Genomic DNA, 24,311 nt, shown 5'->3' on the forward strand with positions numbered 1-24,311 from the left:
CCGTGGGTTTGCGGTAAAGCGAAGTGCTGAGGTGACCGTCCTTGATGGAGACGAGTGTGTCCAAGAATGCAACTGATTTTGGAGTTCCCTCATCGTACCCCTGTGTTAGTCAAAGCTTTGTGAGCTCATATCATTCGTCCTCACCCTCGCTCTTGGCGCCACATACAGCAACCGCACCCATGCCACAAATCTCGGCCCAAACCCAAACCTTCCCAAAACTTCGAACAAGGACCGCAACGCCACCCGATCAAATGCTTTCTCCGCGTCCATGGACACCACCACCTCCGGTACCAGAGTTCTCGACGGATTCATCACCACATTCAACAGCCGTCTTGTATTACTCACGAGCTGCCTGCCCTTCGTGAAGCCTGTTTGATCTTCTGCAACCACCCCCGGGACACAATCCTCCATCCTCCCCAGCAACAACGTAGCCAATACTTTCACATCCGTGTTCAATAGTGATATGGGTCTATACGACCCACATTCCACCGGATCCTTCCCATTTTTTGGGATTAGTGTGATTATTGCCTGCTTCATTGTATCCAGCAACTCCCCCTTCTCCAGTGCTTCATTAAACGCCCCCAACAGATGTGGTGCCAGGTCCGCTGCAAATTCCTTATAAAATTCTGCCGGGTACCCATCTGGCCCAGGGGCCTTCCCCGACTTCATACCCCTGATACTTTCCAGCACCACCCTCAGCCCCAGGGGCTCCTCCAATGCCTGCCTCTTTGCTTCCTCCACCTGGGGAAATTCCAGCTCGTCCAGGAACCACCCCATGTCCCCCTCCTCTCCTCCTGGGTCTGCCTCATAAAGTCCTTGGTAATACTCTCTAAATGCCTCATTTATCTTCCCTGGTTCTGACACCACATCCCCAGCCCCAGTCCGAATCTTCAGTATTTCTCTGGACGCAGCCTGCCTCCGCAGCTGGTGCGCCAGCATGCGGCTCGCCTTCTCCCCATGCTTGTATTGCACCCCTCTTGCCCTACCGCCCTCCCCGTTGTCAGCCTGTCAAATTGCCCCTGCAACATTTTCCTCCTCGCCAATCCCTCCACGGTGGGCACCCTCGAATATTCCCTGTCCACACCCACTATCTCGCTCACTAGACGGTCATGTTCCACCCTCCTTTCCTTATTCGCACGAACCGTTAATGAGAGAATTTCTCCCCGGACCACTGCCTTCACTGCTTCCCAAAAAATGCCTGCCGACACCTTTCCATTCTGATTGAACTCCACATAATCCCGAATCGCCAACCGCACCGTATCACAAAAACCTCCATCCGCCAACAACCCCGAGTCAAACCTCCACCCCGGCCTCAGTTCTCGTCCCGTACTGTACCGAATATCAAGCCAGAGGGGTGCATGGTCCGAGATAACTATCCCCGCATACTCTGCCCCCTCCACCCCAACCAAAATCTCCCGACTCACTACAAAGTAATCAATCCTCGAATTATAGACGAAAAGAAGGAATACTCCCTTCCCCCTGGGTTCTGAAAGCGCCATGGATCCACCATACCCATCCTCTCCATAAACCCCGCCCAGCTCCCTTGCCATTTGTACCCTACCCATCGACCTGGGGCTCGATCTATCCACCCTCGGCTCCAGGACACAGTTAAAATCTCCTCCATGATCAACTGGTACGTAGCCAAATCCGGGATTGCTGCCAGCAACCCCCTCATAAAACCCAGATCACCCCAGTTTTGGAGATACACATTTACCAACACTACCGGTGCCCCTTCCAATACCCCACTCACAATCATATATATCCCACCTGGATCCCTCACCTCCTTCGCACACACAAATCCCATTTTTTTGCTCATTAAAATCGCCACACCCCTCGATTTCAAATCAAACCTCGAATGAAAAACCTGCCCGACCCACCCCTTCCTTAACCTAACCTGGTCCTTCACACGAAGGTGTGTCTCCTGCAAAAAGACAACCCCCGCTTTCAAGCTCCTGAGGTGCGCGAACACCCGTGACCTTTTAACCGGCTCATTCAGTCCCCGGACAGTCCACGTTACTAACCTTACGGCTTGCCCCACCAATCCCCTCTTCCGTCCGTCATCTTCCCCACTTAACTCCTGCCCCTTTAATTCCACTCTGTACCTAGCCCATCCCAGATGGCCCCTTTCTTCGCCCTTGACCATGTCATCTCTCACCCCCTGCTGCGTCGCAGAAACCCACCCCCCCCCCTCGCTTTTCCCCTTCCCGTTCTTTGAGGCTAACCACTGCGCCACCATGCTGCCCGCAGATACATTAACGGCTTTCGAAAGACTTCTTGACAAATACATGGGTAGGATGTGTATAGAGGGATATGGCACAAGGAAGTAATGAGGGTTTTGGCTCAGGTTGATATCATGACCGGTACAGGCTTGGAGGGCCGAAGGGCCTGTTGTTGTGCTGTAATGTTTTTTGTTCTTCACTCGGAGGATGGTGTACCAGTGGAGGTCTGCTCACTGAATATATTTAAGAAGGAAATAGATAGATTTCTAGCCTCAAGTATTAATAGGTGTGGGGAGACAGCAGGAATATGGTGTGGAGATGGAGGATCAGCCATGATCATGCTGAATGGCAAAGCAGGGTCGAAGGGCCTCCGCCTGCTCCTCGTTTCTATGTTAAAGATTCTATGTTTGTTAATCGGTTACCTAATCTCTAGTTATACCAGAAAGTTCAGAATTCTTTTTTTTTTAATAAATATTTTATTGAAAATTTTTGGTCAACCAACACAGTACATTGTGCATCCTTTACACAATATTATAACAACACAAATAACAATGACCTATTTTATAAACAAAAAATTAATAAATAACAAAAATGAAAACTAACCCTAATTGGCAACTGCCTTATCACAAGTAACACTCTCCAAAAATATAATTTAACAGTCCAATATATAATTATCTGTCGCAACGACCTATACATATTATACAGTATATATTAACAACCCTGAGAGTCCTTCTGGTTCCTCCTCCCCCCCCCCCCGATCCTGGGCTGCTGCTGCTGCCTTCTTTTTTCCATTCCATCTATCTTTCTGCGAGGTATTCGACGAACGGTTGCCACCGCCTGGTGAACCCTTGAGCCGACCCCCTTAGAACAAACTTAATCCGCTCTAGCTTTATAAACCCTCCTGCACTCCCGGCTCTTGTGCAACCCCAAATATAGCCAACCCCCAGCTTGGTTCAACCCATATTTCTCGGTCAGCGCTCCCAGACTCGCGAACTTCCCATCCACAAACAGATCTTTCAGTTGCGTTATTCCTGCTCTTTGCCACATTCCATATCCCCCATCCATTCCCCCCGGGGCAAACCTATGGTTGTTTCTTATCGGGGACCCCCCCAAGGCTCCAGTCTTTCCCCTATGCCGTCTCCACTGTCCCCAAATCTTCAGTGTAGCCACCACCACCGGGCTTGTGGTGTAGTTCCTTGGTGAGAACGGCAATGGGGCTGTCACCATAGCCTGTAGGCTAGTCCCCCTACAGGACGCCCTCTCTAATCGCTTCCACGCCGCTTCCTCTTCCTCTCCCATCCACTTACTCACCATTGAAATATTAGCGGCCCAATAATACTCACTTAGGCTCAGTAGTGCCAGCCCCCCCCCCATCCCTGCTACGCTGTAAGAATCCCTTCCTCACTCTCGGGGTCTTCCCGGCCCACACAAAACCCATGATGCTCTTTTCAATCCTTTTAAAAAAAGCCTTCGTGATCACCACCGGGAGGCACTGAAACACAAAGAGGAATCTCGGGAGGACCACCATCTTAACCGCCTGCACCCTCCCTGCCAGTGACAGGGATACCATATCCCATCTCTTGAAATCCTCCTCCATTTGTTCCACCAACCGCGTTAAATTTAACCTATGCAATGTGCCCCAATTCTTGGCTATCTGGATCCCCAGGTAACGAAAGTCCCCTGTTACCTTCCTCAACGGTAGGTCCTCTGTTTCTCTACTCTGCTCCCCTGGATGCACCACAAACAACTCACTTTTCCCCATGTTCAATTTATACCCTGAAAAATCCCCAAACTCCCCAAGTATCCGCATTATTTCTGGCATCCCCTCCGCCGGGTCTGCCACGTATAGTAGCAAATCGTCCGCATACAAAGATACCCGGTGTTCTTCTCCTCCTCTAAGTACTCCCCTCCACTTCTTGGAACCCCTCAACGCTATCGCCAGGGGCTCAATCGCCAGTGCAAACAATAATGGGGACAGAGGGCATCCCTGCCTTGTCCCTCTATGGAGCCGAAAATATGCAGATCCCCGTCCATTCGTGACCACGCTCGCCATCGGGGCCCTATACAACAGCTGCACCCATCTAACATACCCCTCTCCAAAACCAAATCTCCTCAACACCTCCCACAAATAATCCCACTCCACTCTATCAAATGCTTTCTCGGCATCCATCGCCACTACTATCTCCGTTTCCCCCTCTGGTGGGCCATCATCATTACCCCTAACAGCCTCCGTATATTCGTGTTCAGCTGTCTCCCCTTCACAAACCCAGTTTGGTCCTCGTGGACCACCCCCGGGACACATTCCTCTATTCTCATTGCCATTACCTTGGCCAGGATCTTGGCATCTACATTTAGGAGGGAAATAGGTCTATATTCAAGAGAAGCGATATCGTTGCTTCAGACATAGTCGGGGGCAGTTGTCCCCTTTCCTTTGCCTCATTAAAGGTCCTCGTCAATACCGGGGCGAGCAAGTCCACATATTTTCTATAGAATTCGACTGGGAATCCATCCGGTCCCGGGGCCTTTCCCGCCTGCATGCTCCTAATTCCTTTCACCACTTCTTCTACCTCGATCTGTGCTCCCAGTCCCAGAAAGTTCAGAATTCTAATCGTTACCTGAACTCCAGGTAGCCTTCTCCAAAAGCAAACAAACAGATGTTAAACACAAACCGTCCCATAAAACAAGATGGGGGATGAGAACAGCCATCCCCACATAAACGTTTCACCCCTACAACTCCTTACAATCTCAACATTGAACAGAACCGCCCCCCCCCCTCAAAAAAAGGGCCAAAATCCCCCAATCCCTACACCCACCAATCATGCTCCCGACCATTACATAGTGCCAGCACCCGGTTCCCAAGCATTGTCCACTCAGTCCTCTCCCAGTTTATGTTAATGAAGCCTTCGGCCGCTTCTTGGGTCTCAAAATAATCCTCCCGGCCTCCGAAGGTCACCCATAATTTTGCCGGGTAGAGCACCCCAAACCTGATCTGCCGCTGGTACAGCACCGCCTTGGCCTTGTTGAGACCTGCCGCCGTTTTGCCAACTCGGCTCCGATGTCCTGATAAATCCGGACGTTATTTCCCTCCCAGTCGCAGCTACACTTCTCCCTGGACCACCATAGAATTTTCTCTTTCTCCACAAATTTATGGAGTCTCACGATCACTGCCCACGGCGGCTCCCCAGCTCTAGGCTTTTGCCTCAAGAGACCTATGCACTCGGTCCACTTCAGGTGCCTTATCTAGCACCCCTTCTGCCACCAGTCCCGCCAGCATCCTCGAGACGAACCTCGTGGCACTCACACCTTCCACCCCTTCAAGCAGGCCCACTATTCGCAGGTTCTGTCTTCTCGAGGTATTCTCCTGCTCCTCAACCTTTGCCCTCAACGTTTTACAAAGGTCTCCTAGGAGCCCCACCTCCACCTTCCGAGCCACCACACGATCGCTGTGGTCCGAGATCATTCCTTCAGTGTCCCGAATCTGTTACCCCTGCACCTCCAAACACCTCTCCATCCGCTCCAAAGTACTCTTCAGGGGTGCCACAGCTTCTGCAGTGGCCTTTGCATGCTCCTCATGCATTTCTTTCCTCTACTTATGGAATTCCTCCTTGATAAAAGTCATCAGTTCCTGTATCTGGGGCCTTACAACTTGCCCCTCCCCCGCCTGCGTGCTGGAAGAGACTCTGTGAAGCACAAGACTGTTTCAACTTTCCAGCCAAACCTCTCACTGTTTACTGCCGGGTCCGGTGATCAGAAGACATACCATTCCAGGGGTAAACTACTCCTCTAACATTCACCTATGCCTTTTCATCAAAATTCCACCCGGATCTGGGTGAAAAGAGCCCTTTTCTGTGACTTTGAACAGGAACAGCCCTTTATGTGACCAATCACTCCATGGTCACAAGCGGAAGTACTGACCGACATTTCTGTCACCAATTAAAGTATTTAAGAAAGTTTATTAAACTCTTACCTTCACTTATCGCTGCAGGTACCCGAGGTTGATCTTTATATCACTTACCTTCCCAGGATGCTCACTTGGTCTCTCTCTCTCTCTGCTGATTAACAAAGAAAGAAAACAAAACAAAAATGGAAAAAGCTCCCCAACCCCCAAACTCTGCATCGACTTTCCACACTGCTCTAAATTGCCAAATTTCAATCCCACTCTGCCTGCCACTCAGGCTGTCTCCCACTTCATCTGTGCAAAGCTTGGTGTATTGATTTAACAAACCTCATTCTCTCCCTGTTACAATAATTTGAAAGCGTAACTAAGTGTGACTTTCGGGTTACCGTTACGTGTCTGGCACCTGTGTGTGCAGTACCTTTACCATTACTCACACATGCTTTACACCTATCACTCGTATTTATAATAACTCATTGAAGTGTAATATGCTCATCTTGTGCTTTGAGTGTTCTTCACCTTAAATGCTAAGCCAAGCTGACAGGAGGGAATTATAAATCCCACACAAGTTGAATATTATGCTTTTAAATGTTAATGACAATCTGTATTTTTTTTTTTTTTTACAAGTTGTACTTTTACAGATTGATCTTTTGCACCTGAACAGATGAATTCTTTGTTTTACCTCTCACATGTCTTGAACATAACGTATCACCAGCTGGTACCTTAAACAGAGAATGTAATGTGCTTTTTCAATTCTTTGAACAGAATTTAAAGGAAATTTAAAAACTAGTCTGGGGACAGGAATCTGTGGGAAGCTCTGGCTTCTTTAAGGGTGTGGTGGTCAATAGACAAAAGTGTGTGCCTTTGTTACATTGCAATTCATGAGTTAAATCTTGAGGTAGGCTAATACGAGGTGTGGGTTAGGGGAGAATTAGATCATGGAATTCCAATTCTCATTTGCTTTACTGTTCTTTTACTGTTCTTACTATTAGCATTTAAATTATGGCAATAGTTTTTGTTAGATAGTCAGATTTGTTGTGGGGGGGGCGGGAGGATGTGTGGAAGGTTTGTGAAATTTGTATTTATGATGAGTAAGAAATTACTTTAATTACTGAATGGGACAAGGTATGATAAGCTCCAGAGATCATCTTGATATTTAAAGTAATTTATCAAAAAAAAGTAGAAAGTTCTTGTAAACCTCTGCATTAATACATAATTTATAGTGCAGTATAATTAGTGCATAGCATTTTGCCATTACGATAATATTACTTTTGATAGTTCATTTCTTAATGTAAAAGCGATCATTTTATGAAAATCTTGCCTGTCAGTCATCAATGTGGCGTAAAATTGGTGTTAAATCTAATGGTATGAAATCCTGATTTAATATTTTGATTCAAATTGCAATAACACTTTTTCTTTTTTCAAATCTGAAATTTGTGATGGTGCTCAAATTGACTGTAAACCTTCTCAGATTTTAGTAGTATTTCCGTATCATGTCTAAAAATAGGTTAATCCTTTGATGGCAGGATTACAAAACCCCTTACCCACCACACACACAAACCTCTAAACCTCTTCTTCCCTTGCAAGATTCGCTGGTGAGTAGACTTCGGGTAATGGCAGTCCTTGCAAGGAACTGATACAAAGTTGAATTTAGGAGATGGAAACAAAAATGAGCTTTTCTAGGATATGAGGGTATCTGATTTCAGTGGGATAATATAAGGTTTACTTGGGAATAAGGAAAAGCCTTGCCCTCTTGGACTGTAAGGTAACATAGTTCATCGCAATGTTTTTGCATCACTGTTAGAATATCCATTTTTTGTGGGAGTGGGGATGAGAGTAGAAATGTTGCTCCTTTGCCAGAAAGCTTAAACAGGAATGAACGATTGTTTTGTAAGATCATTCTTTGTCTGCCAAAGGAGATTATGCATTAGCTCTTTCATAATGAGATAATGCACATTAAAACACAATTTACATCATTTCATCCTGTGTTTGTCAATGAACAAAAAGGTTTACAAAAACAAAGAAAAGTACAGCACAGGAACAGGCCCTTCGGCCCTCCAAGCCTGTGCCGACCATGCTGCCCATCTAAACTAAAATCTTCTACACTTCCTGGGTCCGTATCCCTCTATTCCCATCCTATTCATGTATTTGTCAAGATGCCCCTTAAATGTCACTATCGTCCCTGCTCCCACCACCTCCTCCGGCAGCGAGTTCCAGGCACCCACTACCCTCTGTGTAAAAAAACGTGCCTCCTACATCTCCTCTAAACCTTACCCCTCGCACCTTAAACCTATGCCCCCTAGTAATTGACCCCTCTACCCTGGGAAAAAGCCTCTGGCTATCCACTCTGCCTATGCCCCATATAATTTTGTAGACCTCTATCAGGTCACCCCTCAACCTCCGTCGTTCCAGTGAGAACAAACCGAGTTTATTCAACCGCTCCTCATAGCTAATGCTCTCCATACCAGGCAACACCCTGGTAAATCTCTTCTGCACCCTCTCCAAAGCCTCCACATCCTTCTGGTAGTGTGGCGACCAGAATTGAACACCATACTCCAAGTGTGGCACCATACTCCAACTAAGGTTCAATACAGCTGACACATGACTTGCCAATTCTTATACTCAATGCCCCGGCCAATGAAGGCAAGCATGCCGTATGCCTTCTTGACTACCTTCTCCAACTGTGTTGCCCCTTTCAGTGACCTGTGGACCTGTACACCTAGATCTCTCTGACTTTCAATACTCTTGAGGGTTCTACCATTCACTGTATGTTCCCTACCTGCATTAGACCTTCCAAAATGCAGTACCTCACATTTGTCCGGATTAAACTCCATCTGCCATCTCTCCGCCCAAGTCTCCAAACTATCTAAATCCTGCTGTATCCTCTGACAGTCCTCATCGCTATCCGCAATTCCACCAACATTTGTGTCGTCTGCAAACTTACTAATCACACCAGTTACATTTTCCTCCAAATCATTTATGTGTACTACGAACAGCAAAGGTCCCAGCACTGATCCCTGCGGAACACCACTAGTCACAGCCCTCCAATTAAAAAAGCACCCTTCCATTGCTACTCTCTACCTTCTATGACCTAACCAGTTCTGTATCCATCTTGCCAGCTCACCCCTGATCCCGTGTGACTTCACCTTTTGTACCAGTCGACCATGAGGGACCTTGTCAAAGGCCTTACTGAAGTCCATATAGACAACATCCACTGCCCTGCATCAATCATCTTAGTGACCTCCTCGAAAAACTCTATCAAGTTTGCCAGGCACATTATAACAACAATGTGCCTTGAAAGGATTTCTTTTCTGAAAGAGGTTGCTTTGGGCTACATGTCTGCTGTTAATTTTGATTCTTAATGAATCCTCTATCCTCTATTAAGCAAGATGAGTATAAAATATCGCACATTTAACATGTAAATCTGACTACATTACTGTTGTTTTATCAGGACACATCCAAAACCCTAGAGGTACTTCTGCTGGAAAAGAACCGCTCATTGCAATCTGAAAATGCAACTCTGCGTATCACCAACAGTGACCTTAGTGGTAGGTCTTTGGTTTGCAGCTTATATTGCTGTGCTTGAGGAGTGTGAGAAACAGATCCTGAGATCAAAGCCTGCAATAGTGCATGGCAACAAGATTAATGTGTATTACTCCCTCCTAAAGCATTAAATTATGTTTGTGTACTTGTACAGACTGGGTAATAGGAAGAAACTTTCAGACCTTGGAAACAGTGGTTTAAAAAAAGACCAGATTTTGCCTGAATTCTATCTTGATGCATTGGGTACATAAACTGTGTTTTTTCTCATTGGTTTATGTCTGAGTATATGTTCAATAGCGATTACAGTATTTAATTAAATGTAATTAATGTCATTTTGTATTGCTGCAATTATCTCTCTGGGTAGGGCTTTATATCTGTTAAACTAACACATTGCCTGTCAGTGGCACTTAGACAAAGTAAATGTTTGGTATGGGCTGCTTAAATGCTTGACAGGGATTCTTCAGGCTGCCATTTACAAGAAAGGTACAAACAACAAATGCATGACACCTGTCTTTGGGGGCTAGTCTGGCATACTCAAATTTGACCAGTTGCGTCAGCTGAAAGCCCTCTTAAATCTGCAATTTTGGGCTAAAGTTTGCTATTTTTTTATGGTTTTACTTTTCACTCCCCCATAATGCATTGTGTTTGACCTTTCTTGTAGGGTCAGCTGGGAGAAATGGGAAAGACCGACCTGAGAGTCTGCGCCCTTCGACCTCACCATCCTCCCCTCCCTCTAAGTTGCTGCGCAACGCAAATGAGCAGGCTTCCAGTGCTAACGGTACGCACCAATTCTCACCAACGGTTTTAGGTCAAGATTTTTTCAACTCATCATTGACAAGCTCCCCGTTCCCCCTGGCCTCTGCAGGGAAATTTGCACTTAACTCACTTCTTCAGCGGCAGCTAATGCAGTCCTTCTACACCAAGGCAATGCAGGATGCGGGAAGCACAACCATGCTTTTTCCAACAGGTCCCTACAGCACAAATTCCATATCATCGCCAAGCCCAATCCAGCAGAACTCTGACCTAAATGGAATGATCCCTTCACCCAGCCAGTCAGAGAGCGCTGGAAGCATATCTGAGGGCGAAGAGCTGGACACAGCGGAAATTGCACGGCAAGTTAAAGAGCAGCTGATCAAGCACAATATTGGCCAACGGATATTTGGACATTATGTACTGGGCTTGTCTCAAGGCTCTGTAAGTGAGATACTGGCCAGACCCAAACCATGGAATAAGCTGACTGTTCGTGGGAAGGAGCCTTTTCACAAGATGAAGCAGTTCCTGTCCGATGAACAGAATATTCTAGCCCTGCGGAGCATCCAGGGCAGGCAAAGAGGTGGGTGTTGGATTTAACCTCCTTCATTCTAAATATCTTAAAGAAACATTATTCCTACAGTTGTCCTATCTCTCATGGACAAAACACTACTTAAACATAATTTTGGACCATTCAAGCATTGGCTATACTAAATAAGGAAAAAGGAGGATAACACTATTGATACCTCTTTATCGTTGCTCCCCTGATAGGTCAGTAAATAACTGCAGTGCCTAGTTTGTACCATATGCAGAAAGATGATCCTGGTCTATTTTGAGTTAGCTGATCTGGGGGTGAATATAACAGTTAATCTCACCAGCCATTGACTGAGAATATCCATAGAATACCTACAATGTAAAATGAGGCCATTTGGTCCATCGAGTCTGCACTGATCAACTGAAAGAGCACTCTACCTAGGTTCACTCCCCCGTCCTATTTCAGTAATCCCAGCTAACCTGCACATCTTTGAACTGTGGGAGGAAACCAGAGCATCCAGAGGAAACTCACGCAGACACGGGGAGAATGCGTAAACTCCACACAGACAGTGACCCAAGGTCAGAATTGTACCCGGGTCCCTGGTGCTGTGAGGCAGCAGTGCTAACCACTGTGCCATCTGCATATGTTAAATTACGTAAGAAATAGGAGCAGGAGTAGACCGCATGGCCCGCCCCTTGAGAGTGCTCTGTCATTCTGTACATTCATGGCTGGTGTTGGGGACATCACGGTGGCGCAATGGGTTAGCCCTGCTGCCTTGCGGCGCTGAGGTCCCAGGTTTGATCCTGGCTCTGGGTTACTGTCCATGTGAAGACTTGCGCATTCTCCCCGTGTTTGAACGGGTTTCGCCCCCACAACCCAAAGATGTGCAGGGTAAGTGGATTGGCCACACTAAATAGCCCTTTAATTGGGAAAAATGAATTGGGTACTCTAAATTTAAAAAACAAAAATGGCTGATGTTTTGTTTCAACTTCACTTTCCCGCATATATCTCATATTGCTTTATTTCCCCTTAGGTTAGGTGGATTGACCATGATATATTGCCCTTCGTGTCCAAAATTGCCCTTAGTGTTGGGTGGAGGTGTTGCCTTTGGGTAGGGTGCTCTTTCCAAGAGCCGGTGCAGACTCAATGGGCCGAATGGCCTCCTTCTGCACTGTAAATTCAATGATAATCTATGATTAATCTAGGACAAAGGTTCGGCACAACATCGTGGGCCGAAGGGCCTGTTCTGTGCTGTATTTTTCTATGTTCTATGTTCTATTTCCTCTCACCCCCACAACCCAAAGATGGGTAAGTGGATTAGCCACGTTAAATTGCCCCTTAACAGGAATATAAATGAATTGGGTACTTTAAATTTATATTTAAAAAAATAAATAATTTATTTCCTGAGAAGCCAAAACCCTGTCTCTCTCGCCTTAAATATATTTAATGATGGAGCACCCACAGCTCTCTTAAGTGGAGAATTCCAAAGACTCAACTCTTTGAGTGAAGAAACTTCTCCTCATCTCAGTCCTAAACTATACTCGTCTTATCCTGAGACTGTCACCGTGTTCTTGAAGCCCCTTCAAAATCTTGAATGTTCCAATAAGGTCCCCTCTCATCCTTTTAAACTCCAATAATATCTATCCAATTTACTTAGTCTCATCTTAGGACAAACATAGTACCATAGAATTCCTACAGTGCAGAGGTTGTGCGTCGACCCTCTGAAAGAGCACCCTACCTGGCCCCATTCCCCTGCCCTAGTTCCATAACCCCACTTTGGACACTAAGGGGCAGTTTAGCATGGCGAATCCCACCTAACCTGCATATCTTTGAATTATGGGAGGAAACCAGAGTACCCAGAGGAAAACCACGCAGACACATGCAAACTTCACAGAGACAGTCACCCGGGTCCCTGGGGCTCTGAGGCAGCAGTGCTAACCACTGTGCCAGCTTGCTGCCCCTCATCGTAGGAACCAATCTAGTGAATCTTTGCTGTGCTGCCTCTGATGCAAGTAAAGCACAGGACTGAGCTACAATTGTTTCAGCTCACAAATGGGCTGTGCTGAATTCACTTGTAGCCTTACCCAATCATGAGTTAGCATCTACTGTGGTTGAGGGAAGAACACCATTGGAAAATTCCCTTCACTTTAAGTTGGATTGGTGTATTATATAGAGGGAACACTGCACACTTAAAAACCAAAACAAATTATAGCAGACAAATTATGGCTGCTGACTGAGAAATCAGAATATCTAACTGAAACTGTGACAGATTCAGAAATTAAATTTGACTTTGAACATGGCAACTCAAAATTTTAATAAGGCTACTAAAAGGAATACTGTGTCTTTAGGCTGTTGTACTGATCATGCAATGTGATTTTAGTTTGCAGAATGTTTTATTTCCATCCATCAGCAAAATCATCTTAATACATTTCCAGAATTGATGTTTTTTTAGAGAGGGCAGTGTTGACTTTTGCCAATAATTATTCCTTTCACTGCTGGAAGCTTTTGAGAACCTGTCCATATATATTAGCCATAACGTCCTAGCACTTTGAATTAGCTGTGCTGCACACTCTGCAGACCCTTCAGAGCCATCCTGATACCTTTTCTTGTGCTGGGGGTACATCTTACCTTGAAATAGATTTATAAAATTAATTGGAAAACTCTTACTCTATGGAAAAAAGTGTGTCTTTGCTTTAATAAGCTGTGGCTGAAGTTTCGGTTTGACGTTTACACGAGATCTAACTCACTCACAATCTGTCAATCTCATTGCCACTAAAGGTAGCCTTATTCTCAGCATATTCTGATGTAGTTTCAGATCTTGCAATTTGCTTGCGAATTATGTCAGTCTCAACGTCTAGTAACAGAAATAAAATACTGCAGCACGACAGTGTTAACTTTTCGTGTGGAAGCAATTACATTAAACAGGGCAAGTCAGCCTCCTGCAGCTCAGCGAATATATCTGAATCACGGAACCATAAAGATCCCAGTTTCAGTCCCCGATGTGCTGAATTAATTGAACTCGAGCAGAACACTATGAATGGAATTCTCCGTCCCGCCACAGCCCAGCAGCAGGATCCTCCGTCCCACCAGTCGGCCATGGGGTTTCCCATTGTGGGCACCCCCACGCCATCGGGAAATCCGCGGGAGTGAGTGCGCTGCCGGTGAAACGGAGGATCCCGCCAACGGAGAATCCAGCCCAATAGTTGGCCTTAGTATCCCTATTTAGGATTGGGAACTGACCAGAGATCCAGCATCTGATTGGTGGTCAGCAGCCACTGCTGGAAATGTGGGGAGAGTGGATGTGAATGAGGCAGGTTCAGGCTTATTTCTCTCCCCTACCTCCTCGGAGAAATACTTAGTAAGGCGTGCAGTCAAAGTTCAAGTATGAGTATTGACCAATAGGTGATGTACCCAAGGAAGACTGGTGGTAGCAAGGGATCAATGTCTTCGGAAATCATAGAATTCTAATAGCAAAGGAGGAAGCCATTCAGCCCATCATATCCATACCAGCTCTGTGCAAGTGCAACTTAGCTAGTCTCCAGTCTTTTCCACATAGCCCTGCTAATGTGTTTTCAGATCGTCATCCAATTCCCTTTTGAAAGTCAGGATTGAACTCTACGTTAAAAAGAAACAATTCCTTATGTTGCCTTTGGTTCTTTTTGCAAAAAAACCTGCCTCGTACATCTCCGTTAAACCTTGCCTCTCGCACCTTAAACCAATGCCCCCTAGTAATTAAGTCTTCCACCCTGGGAAAAAGCTTCTGACTATCCACTCTGTCGATGCCTCTCATAATCTGATAGACTTCTATCAGGTCGCCCCTCAACCTCCGTTGTTCCAGTGGGAACAAACCAAGTTTCTCCAAACTTTCCTCATAGCTAATGTCCTCCATACCAAGCAACATCCTGGTAAACTTCTTCTGTATCCTCTCCAAAGCTTCTGGTAGCATCCTTCTGGTAGTGTGACTGAACTAAGGTTATTTAAAGCTGCAAATTGACTTGCCCATTTTAAAACTCAATGCCCCAACCGATGAAGGCAAGCATGCCGTATGCCTTTCCTTTGGAAATTATTGACCATCTCCACTTTCACCATCTTCATGGGAAGCGAGTTCAAGGTAATTACAATGAGTTGTGTAGAAAGATGTTTTTCTCACATCTTTTTTGCGTCTCTTGTTTCAAACTTTAAATCTGTGTCCCCCTCGCCTTTACATAATTAGCCAATAGGAACAGTTTTACTTTGTCTACCTTAACTAAACCGGTCATAATCTTGCACACCTCTATCAAATCTCCCCATAATCTCTTTTGCTCCAAGGAGCTTCTCCAACACTAACCTTGTCACTGCATTCCCTGATCCCTGGAACCATTCTGGTAAATCCCTGCACCTTCTTGATGCTGTAGGAACCTGGGAAGAAAATCAGTACAAGGAAGGAACATTTGCTTGAAGTGTTCAGGAGTAATGTGTGCTGAGCAAAAAGCAGGTTCAAGTATTTTCCCTGTCAGTGCTTTATGTTGCACAGCTTTTGTGGTTTTCTATATCTCTCACAAAGTAGAGAGCTGAGGAACCATATTCTGTTCACTGCCTGCCACCAGATTGAGTTGTAAATCAGCAATATACTTCAGTATATTAAATATATTGTTAGCAATGATGTGGTTATAGCGACTAATACAGATGATTTTATTTTCAAGGTATGCTTCTCCTAAATCAATGGTTGTAAAAAAAAATAAACCAAAGAACGCGAATTGCTGACTGGCATGTAATTCCACCTTTCTGGTCCACACACTGCCATTTTGATTCTTGCCAGTAGTGTGCTTTGTATTGTCTGGAATTGATTAAAACTAATTTAGAAATAGCGATCTGATCAACAAATTCTCTTGAACCTGATCCTTGCCTCTGAGTAATTTCTCCTTTTGAAAAATTGACACACATTTTAGATATATAGAAAGTCTGTTGACCCCTGTTCTGTTTCAGTCCCAGACTGCGCAGTACAATCCTGTTGTTTGGCTTTACAATTAATTGCTTCATTTAGAAATTCCACCTTGTCTTTGCATCACTGTCTTCACAACCTAACTTCCACACCCCCATTAGGTTATTTCCTGCCTTCCTCCCATTTCTCTTCGGTCCAGTTTCAAAACGATGCTCTAATTGATAGCCGTAGCCGTGTAATCATTGATAAAGTGAAAATATGGAATGGAAACAAAAAGGCTGCAAGTATGCAGGTCTGTAGGCATGTGAAAAGAGCGGAGGCTGTAATGTTGCAGATGAAAATGTGTCATCAACTAAGATAGCTGAATATAAGCTGAGGCGGCATAACACACTTTATAAAGGGGAGGTAAACTTTGAATAAAAACTTTACAAGGGACTTACAGTGAGAAAGCAAATTCTAAACAGACAAGGCTAACTTGACCAAAGTAGTTTTGATAGTGATCTTGTAATGGAAGCAGCCCAGATCCCAAGTACTTCAACAATTTCTGTAACAAAATCATCTTTATCAATTGTAGGCATTGTTCTTTCTGTGTTCTCCCGACTGGAACAGAGGTAAACAATTGATTAAATTTATAAGTATATGGCCTCTGGTATATTCCTTCCTAGTGTCGTAGACAAATACATCGCTGTATGCACTTGACAGTCTTAAAGTTGCTGTGTAGAGAAGCATGATATTTAATTGTCAAGGACCTCAGTATAGCATTACCTCACAGGAAGGTGCTGTGTGACTTCAGGCGGATTTGTTGTACTTTTCTGAGCTTCGAGCTTTTCTTGTCAAAAGCCAGTACAAGTATTTAGGTACTGATTATAGCAACAAGAGGTTTATGAGTAGAACAAATCCAAAATTGAAAAGATAAGAGTTCCAAATTTAGCAAATTGTTAACTCTGAGTGTATTTAAGGTCATGATATTCTTAGGTAGTATTGAAATGAGCTGCATGATGTGAGAAGGCATGCTTTCACAAAGAGAATAAAGTGTTGGATACAGAAATGTGTGAGAAATGTCACCCTTCCAATTCATCTTTAGAAATCTGTTTATTTCATCATCTGTGTCAATGCAACTTATTTTAAATATAATTGTTGTAACTTAGCTACTTAACCTGTTTCTGCAGAAAGTTGCCTCCCCTCCCTCATTATGAAGAGACCATTTTATCAATTTACTCTTGGTTACATTTGTGCTCGATGAAGTTGCCTTTTTTAATCAATTCTTATCAAATATTGAAGTATTTTCCTATAAACTGCAACAAATTACAAGGGAATGTTAATAAACTTTCTGAAGGGGCATATAATTGGAAAATGAAGGATAAATGTGAGGTAGGACACTTTGGTAGGAAGAATATGGAAGATGCTATCCGAGGTGGGGTAGAGGAATAAAGGGATCTCAGAGTACAAATACATCAATCACTAGAAAGTATGCCATAGAAAAAGCCATTGAAGGCCATTGAAAAAAAAAGCAAATCAAGCAGTCGGTTATATTTCTAGAGGAATCGAATTAAAAAGTTGGGAGGTTATGCTAAAACTGTAACACTTAGATTATTGTGCGCAGTTCCGGTTGCCATATTATAAAAAGAATATCGAGGCACATGAGACACATGCAGAGAAGATTCAAAAGAATGATACCAGAAATGCTTGGAAATGGCAGGCTGGGTCTCTTCTCAGCAAAAGGCTGAGGAGTGACCTATTAGAGGTCTTTAAAATTATAAAATGTTTTGATGGAGTGGATACAGAGAATGTTTCCTCTTGTGAGGAAGAGCAGAACTAGAGACTGTCAATATGAGATAGTCACCAAGAAATCGAACAGGGAATTTAGAAGAAACTTCTTCACCCAAAGAGTGCTGAGAATGTGGAACTCACAACCAGGGGGAGTAGTTGAAGCTAATAGTATACGCACATTTAAGAGGAAGTTAAACAAATATTGTGAAAAGGGAATTGATGGTTATGATGGTAGGTTTAGATGAGAAAAGATAGGAGGAGGCTCAGGCACAAACACCGACATGGGCTGGTTGGGCGATTGGTCTGTTTCTGTGCCGTATATTCTATATACTCTAAAATGAGATTTCTGTAATAAATGCAGAAGTTGTGCTGCAAAGATAGCCAGTATAGACGGAACTGACCAGACGTATATAACAAAACACCATACTAGAACATTAAAGCTTACTAATACAGAAATGGTACTTTCAGTTGCAGAGTGAGCAAGTATTCAGGTTGATGCTGCACAGTACTTTGGAGAAACTTGCATTGTAAAGAACAAAGAAAAATTACAGCACAGGAACAGGCCCTTCGGCCCTCCAAGCCTGCGCCAATCCAGATCCTCTATCTAAAACTGGTGCCTATTTTCTAAGGATCTGTATCCCTCTGCTCCCTGCCCATTCATGTATCTGTCTAGATACATCTTAAATGACGCTATCGCGCCCGCCTCTACCACCTTCGCCGGCAATGCGTTTTAGGCACCCACCAGCCTCTGCGTAAACAACTTTCCACACATATCTCCCATAAACTTTTCCCCTCTCACCTTGAACTCGTGACCCCCTAGTAATTGAGTCCCCCACTCTGGGAAAAAGCTTCTTGCTATCCACCCTGTCTATACCTCTTATGATTTTGTAGACCTCAATGAGGTCTCCCCTCAACCTCCGTCTTTCTAATGAAAATAATCCTAATCTACTCAACCTCTCTTCATAGCTAGCACCCTCCATACCAGGCAACATCCTGGTGAACCTCCTCTGCACCTTCTCCAAAGCATCCACATCCTTTTGGTAATGTGGTGACCAGAACTGTACCCAGTATTCCAAATGTGGCCGAACCAAAGTCTCATACAACTGTAACATGACCTGCCAACTCTTGTACTCAATACCCCTTCCGATGAAGGAAAGCATGCCGTAAGCCTTCTTGACCACTCTGATCGGCCTGCGCAGCCACCTTCAGGGTACAATGGACCTGAGCACCCAGATCTCTCTGTACATCAATTTTCCCCAGGACTTTTTCATTTACCGTATAGTTCGCTCTTGAATTGGATCTTCCAAAATGCATCACCTCGCATTTGCCCGGATTGAACTCCCATCTGCCATTTCTCCGCCCAACTCTCCAATCTATCTATATTCTGCTGTATTCTCTGACAGTCCCCTTCACTATCTGCTACTCCACCAATCTTAGTGTCATCTGCAAACTTGCTAATCAAATCACCTATACCTTCCTCCAGTTTATTTATGTATAACACAAACAACAGTGGTTCCAGCACGGATCCCTGTGGAACACCACTGGTCACAGTTCTCCATTTTGAGAAACTCCCTTCCACTACTACTCTCTGTCTCCTGTTGCCCAGCCAGTTCTTTATCCATCTAGCTAGTACACCCTGGACCTGATGAGACTTCACTTTCTCCATCAGCCTACCATGGGGAACCTTATCAAATGCCTTACTGAAGTCCATGTATATGACACCTACAGCCCTTCCCTCATCTATCAACTTTGTCACTTCCTCAAAGAATTCTATTAAGTTGGTAAGACATGACCTTCCCTGCACAAAACCATGTTGCCTATCACTGATAAGCCCATTTTCTTCCAAATGGGAATAGATCCTATCCCTCCGTATCTTCTCCAGCAGAGGCCATAATATTTTTTTCATTCATCAGATCTGAGCTGCCAGCATTTATTATCCCTAATTCCTTAAGAAAGTGGTGGCAAGCCTTGACTTGTACCAAGATATGCCAACGTATATCGCAGATTATTATAGTATTGAATTAATTGATTAGAAAACTTGTTTGCATCAATGTAATAAGGAATAGGAGTAGAAGTCGACCATGTGTCCTCTTGAGCCTGCTCCACCATTCAATAAGATAATGGTTAAACTTTTATGTGAACTCTACTTTCCAACCTTATTCACATATTCCTTGATTTCCTTAGACTCCAGAAAGCTTGAATAAAAATTTCTTAAATATACTGAGAATCCACAGCCCTCTGGGATAGAGAACATAGAACATTACAGTGCAGTACAGGCCCTTCGGCCCTCAATGTTGCGCCGACCTGTGAAACCACTCTAAAGCCCATCGACGCTATTCCCTTATCGTCCATATGTTTATCCAATGACCATTTAAATGCCCTTAATGTTGGCGAGTCTAACACTGTTACAGGCAGGGCATTCCACTCCAAAGAAGGTTCTGAATGAAGACATTTTTCATCTCTGATCTCAGTTCCAAATAGCTGGCTTCATATCCTGAGACTTATAATCCCTATCTTTGACTCTAGCCAGGCGAAAACAGACTCACCAAGTGTCCTGCCAAGCCCTCGATAAATTGTATATGTTAACCCTGGATAATATAGGCCCATTCCACTCGCATCATTCTCATCGGACAATCCTCTCACCCCAGCAATCAATAATGGACCTTTGTTGCACCCCCTTGAGGACCAGCATATCCATCCTTAGGCACAGAGATCAAAGCTGTGCCTTGCACTCCAGATGTGTTCTCACCAAAACTCCAATTATATAATTTCAGAAAGATGACTTTACTCTTGTCCTCCAACCCCTTTGTAATATGCACACTACTTATGAATCATTTCCCTTCCGAAATGTTTGTTTTACCTGCATGTTAACTTTCCATGATGCATTTGCTAAGAACAGCCCAATCCTCCTGAATAAGGTTCCATAACTTTAAAAAGATATTCTCCTTTTCCATTCGTCCTACCAAAATTGTTAATTTCACACATTGCCGTATTGTACTGCATTTGCTGCCACCTTGTACTTGAACAACCTTTATTCAGGTTTGAAATAGATAATGAAAATGAAATAATCATTTGAAGATTAGGAGGCTATTGACATTCAACATCATGGTTATTGATGCAGATGCCATTTTAAAATGATTTTTGTGCCACCAAGGATCATAAAAACATCTCTGTCATGAAACTGAACTGCTTTTTCCCACCTTCCTCCTCACCACTAAAATACAATCCATTAAAACAATCAGTGACAGTATATATTGTATGCTCCAGTATATAGCATGCTTGGTCACTGTAAAGAGTCAAAAACACTCCCCCTTGTTTTTTATTCTTATCAAAACTTGTTTTTTAACAGAGGTTCCAGGCCAGAACATACAAAGAGTGTTGCAGGAAGTAAAGAAACGAAGATATGGTTCAGAAGGTAGGTCCTGGGATGTTCTGTTAATTACAACCAAAAGGATTCATGTAAACATAGTAAAAATATACAAAACACAAGCTATGTGGTCTGATACTGGCCTGGAATCTGCTGGAAAACATAATGTAAGTATAAAAATCAAGGCATTAATTCCTTAAAGCTGCAATGAGCAACGGTTTAGTGTTTATAATTTAAATCTATTTTTAAGCACATTTATTATTCTCAAATGCATTTTAATAAACTCCTAATTGCTTGTTATTTATTTTAAATACTTGATTTGAGTATCATTTGCAACTATTTATAAATTTAAAGGAAATAATTATTTTGGGTATGTGACTGGAATAGCTGGTTAAGGGACTCCGAGAGCATGGTTGTTGGAGGTTACCAGAGAGATGAGAAGTCATTGGGCGGGATTCTTCGTCTGGTGCGGCTGCCCCCCAAAATTTTTCATCTCGCCACCTGGACAGTGGGGTTTCCCATTGTGGGCAGCCCCATGTCATCGGGAAATCCCTGGGCTGCCAGCGAAACGGAGAATCCTGACAGCGGAGAATCCAGCCCTTTGTATCTTTTTGACCAACAGTTAAAACTGAGCACTGCAGGTTTTAACTCAAAATCTGGAGCAAAATGAAGTTGTTCAGAGAGAGATGAGTGTACTTAAACAAATCTGAGTCAAAAGGCATTGCAGCTTTAAGTGAGGATTGGCGTAAATTAACAGTTGTGATTTAATTAAGCTAATGGTTTGAATTACGCCTGTGGGTGTGTTACCAGGGGATATTCAGAAGACTGGAATTTGTTTTGTTGCCTGATCCATAGGTTATCTCAGGTTTTGTTGACCAATTGAAGTGTTTACAAGTTCCTATGATCCCAATAGTTTCTGACTACAGATAGCAGCTTGGTCAAGTAAAATATTGATGGCATAATTTTGGTAACTGAGATCATTTTGTACATTCTGGTCATCTCCTTGTTGGAGTGACGAGATGGATTGAAGTGGAGAATTTAGTCCTCTGAAGGCCATGTGATATCTTTAGAAAAGTTAAAACTCTAATTTGTATTTATTTTAAATCTCTTTCTGACCAAGTCACTGAACATAGGGTAGAGGTAAGATTCTTTTTTTTTGAAAGGTTAACAAATTCTCATTAACTTATACTAAAATATAAGCAGGATAGAATCAACTTTGTCATTTATCTAAGCCAAATTAGTTATGCATTCATATCAAATATTTCACTGTATTGCATGTTTCCTAATGCAGAAGTAGAGAATTAATGTGTTCTCTCAACCCATTGGTTGCTGCATTTTTGTTTTCTTTTTAAACGCATTTTATTCAAACTTGTATCAAAGTAGGTTACAGCAAATAAACACCCCGGGAAACATTCTTCCCAACAATCAACTATACAGTTTGTACAGATTTCTCTCCTTTTTCACCCCCCCTCCCCTTCACCCCCCCCCCCCCCCCCCGCCCCCTGCGCCGAACAGCTCCTCAACACGGTCACAAACATCCCCCACCTTTTCTCAAACTCCCCTGCTGAAGCCCCTTAACTCATACTTTATCTTCTCTAACTGCAGGAAGTCTTACAGGTCACCCAACCATGCTGCTACCCCCGGTGGCGATGCCGACCGCCACTCCAGCAGAATTTGTCGCCGTGCAATTAGAGAGGCGAAGGCCAAGACATCGGCCTTCCTCCTCTCCATGAGCTCCAGCTTCTCTGAAACCCCAAATATCGCTACCAAAGGGTCCGGGTGCACTCCCTCCTCCACTATCCTGGCTAAGACCGCGAACCCTCCCGCCCAAAATCTTCTCAATTTTTCACAACCCCAAAACATGTGCACATGATTCGCTGGCCCCCACCCACACCTCTCACACTCAACTGCTACCCCCTGAAAGAACCCACTCATTCTCGCCCGAGTCATATGCACCCTGTGCACCACCTTAAACTGTATCAGACTCATCCTTGCACAAGAGGAGGTCCCGTTTACCCTTCGCAGTGCCTCACTCCATACTCTCCAATGGATCTCCATTCCCAACTCCGCTTTCCATTTCTCCTTGATCTTCACCACCCACTCGCCTCCCTGCTCCCCCAGCCATTTTCTATAACTCCAATTCTTCACTCCCTTTCCACATCCGGAAGCAGCAGTCGCTCCAGCAGGGTGTATTTCGGCAATCTAGGGAACCCCTTCCAGACCTTTCGTGCAAAGTCCCTAACCTGTAGATACCTGAACTCACTACCCCTCGGCAGCTCTACCCTCTCCCTTAGCTCCTCCAGACTGGCAAACCCTTCCTCCAAATACAAATCCCTCACTTTGACCAGCCCCACTTCCCTCCATCTCCTGTATACACTATCCACCCCCCCCCTCCACCCCCCCCCCCCAAAAGGGCTCAAACCCATGATTCTTGCACAGCGGCGTTAGCACCAACATCCCTTCCACCCTAAAATGCCTCCTCAGCTGATTTCATATCTTCACCGTGGACTGCACCACTGGGCCCCCTGAATACCTACTCTGAGCCATTGGCAATGCTGCCGTCACCATAGCCCTCAAACTAGACCCCTTACAAGATTCCTCCTCCATCCTAACCCACTACCCCATCTCCTTCCCACCACCGCCGCACCTTGTCCACATTCGCCGCCCAATAATAATGAAGCAAGTTTTGCAACGCCAACCCCCCCCTGCTGCCTCTGCCTCTGTAGCAGGGTCCACCCCACCCTCGGCACCTTCCCCGCCCATACAAAGTCAGAGATAATTGTGCCCACTTTCTGAAAAAAGGCCTTTGGTATAAAGATCGGGAGAGCCTGAAGGATAAACACGAACCTCAACAGAATATTCATTTTCACCACTTGGACCCTCCCCGCCAACGTTAAGTACAGTGTATCCCGCCTCTTAAGTTCCTCCCTGGCCTCCTCCACCAGCTTCGTTAAGTTCCACTTATGGAGCCCCGTCCATTCCCTCACTACCTGAATCCCCAAGTACCTAAACGTATCCCTCGCTACCGTAAATGGCATCCCCCCTAAATTAGCCCGCTGTGCCAGTTCATTCACCGGGAATGCCTCGCTTTTCCCTACATTCAGCTTGTATCCCGAGAACCCTCCAAACCTCTCCAACAGGCCCATAATCCTTCCCATACTCTCCAGCGGATCTGAAACACACAGCAAAGGTCATCGGCATAGAGCGACACCCGACGCTCCCTCTGTCCCCTCATGATCCCCTGCCACTCTGCCTACCCCCTGAGAGCCATCGCCAATGGCTCTATGGCCAGTGCAAACAGCAGCGGCGAC

General features: G+C 44.6%; 1 protein-coding gene across 6 annotated transcripts in view; it reads left to right on the forward strand.

The window, feature by feature from the left end:
* The window catches only part of LOC140386629 (protein CASP-like), a 1,158,102-nt gene that overhangs the window by 689,419 nt on the left and 444,372 nt on the right, over positions 1 to 24,311 (forward strand). For 3 of the 6 annotated variants that reach the window (XM_072469114.1, XM_072469117.1, XM_072469116.1), the window contains exons 14-16: positions 9,566 to 9,662; positions 10,319 to 10,990; positions 20,983 to 21,048. In XM_072469114.1, the coding sequence (XP_072325215.1) occupies positions 9,566 to 9,662; positions 10,319 to 10,990; positions 20,983 to 21,048 (835 nt within the window). The remainder of the gene's footprint in view (positions 1 to 9,565; positions 9,663 to 10,318; positions 10,991 to 20,982; positions 21,049 to 24,311) is intronic. The other 3 variants (XM_072469115.1, XM_072469119.1, XM_072469118.1) reach the window with 2 other exon arrangements.

This window comes from Scyliorhinus torazame, chromosome 12 (genome assembly GCF_047496885.1).
Source record: "Scyliorhinus torazame isolate Kashiwa2021f chromosome 12, sScyTor2.1, whole genome shotgun sequence".
In the NCBI taxonomy this organism is placed as follows: domain Eukaryota; kingdom Metazoa; phylum Chordata; class Chondrichthyes; order Carcharhiniformes; family Scyliorhinidae; genus Scyliorhinus; species Scyliorhinus torazame.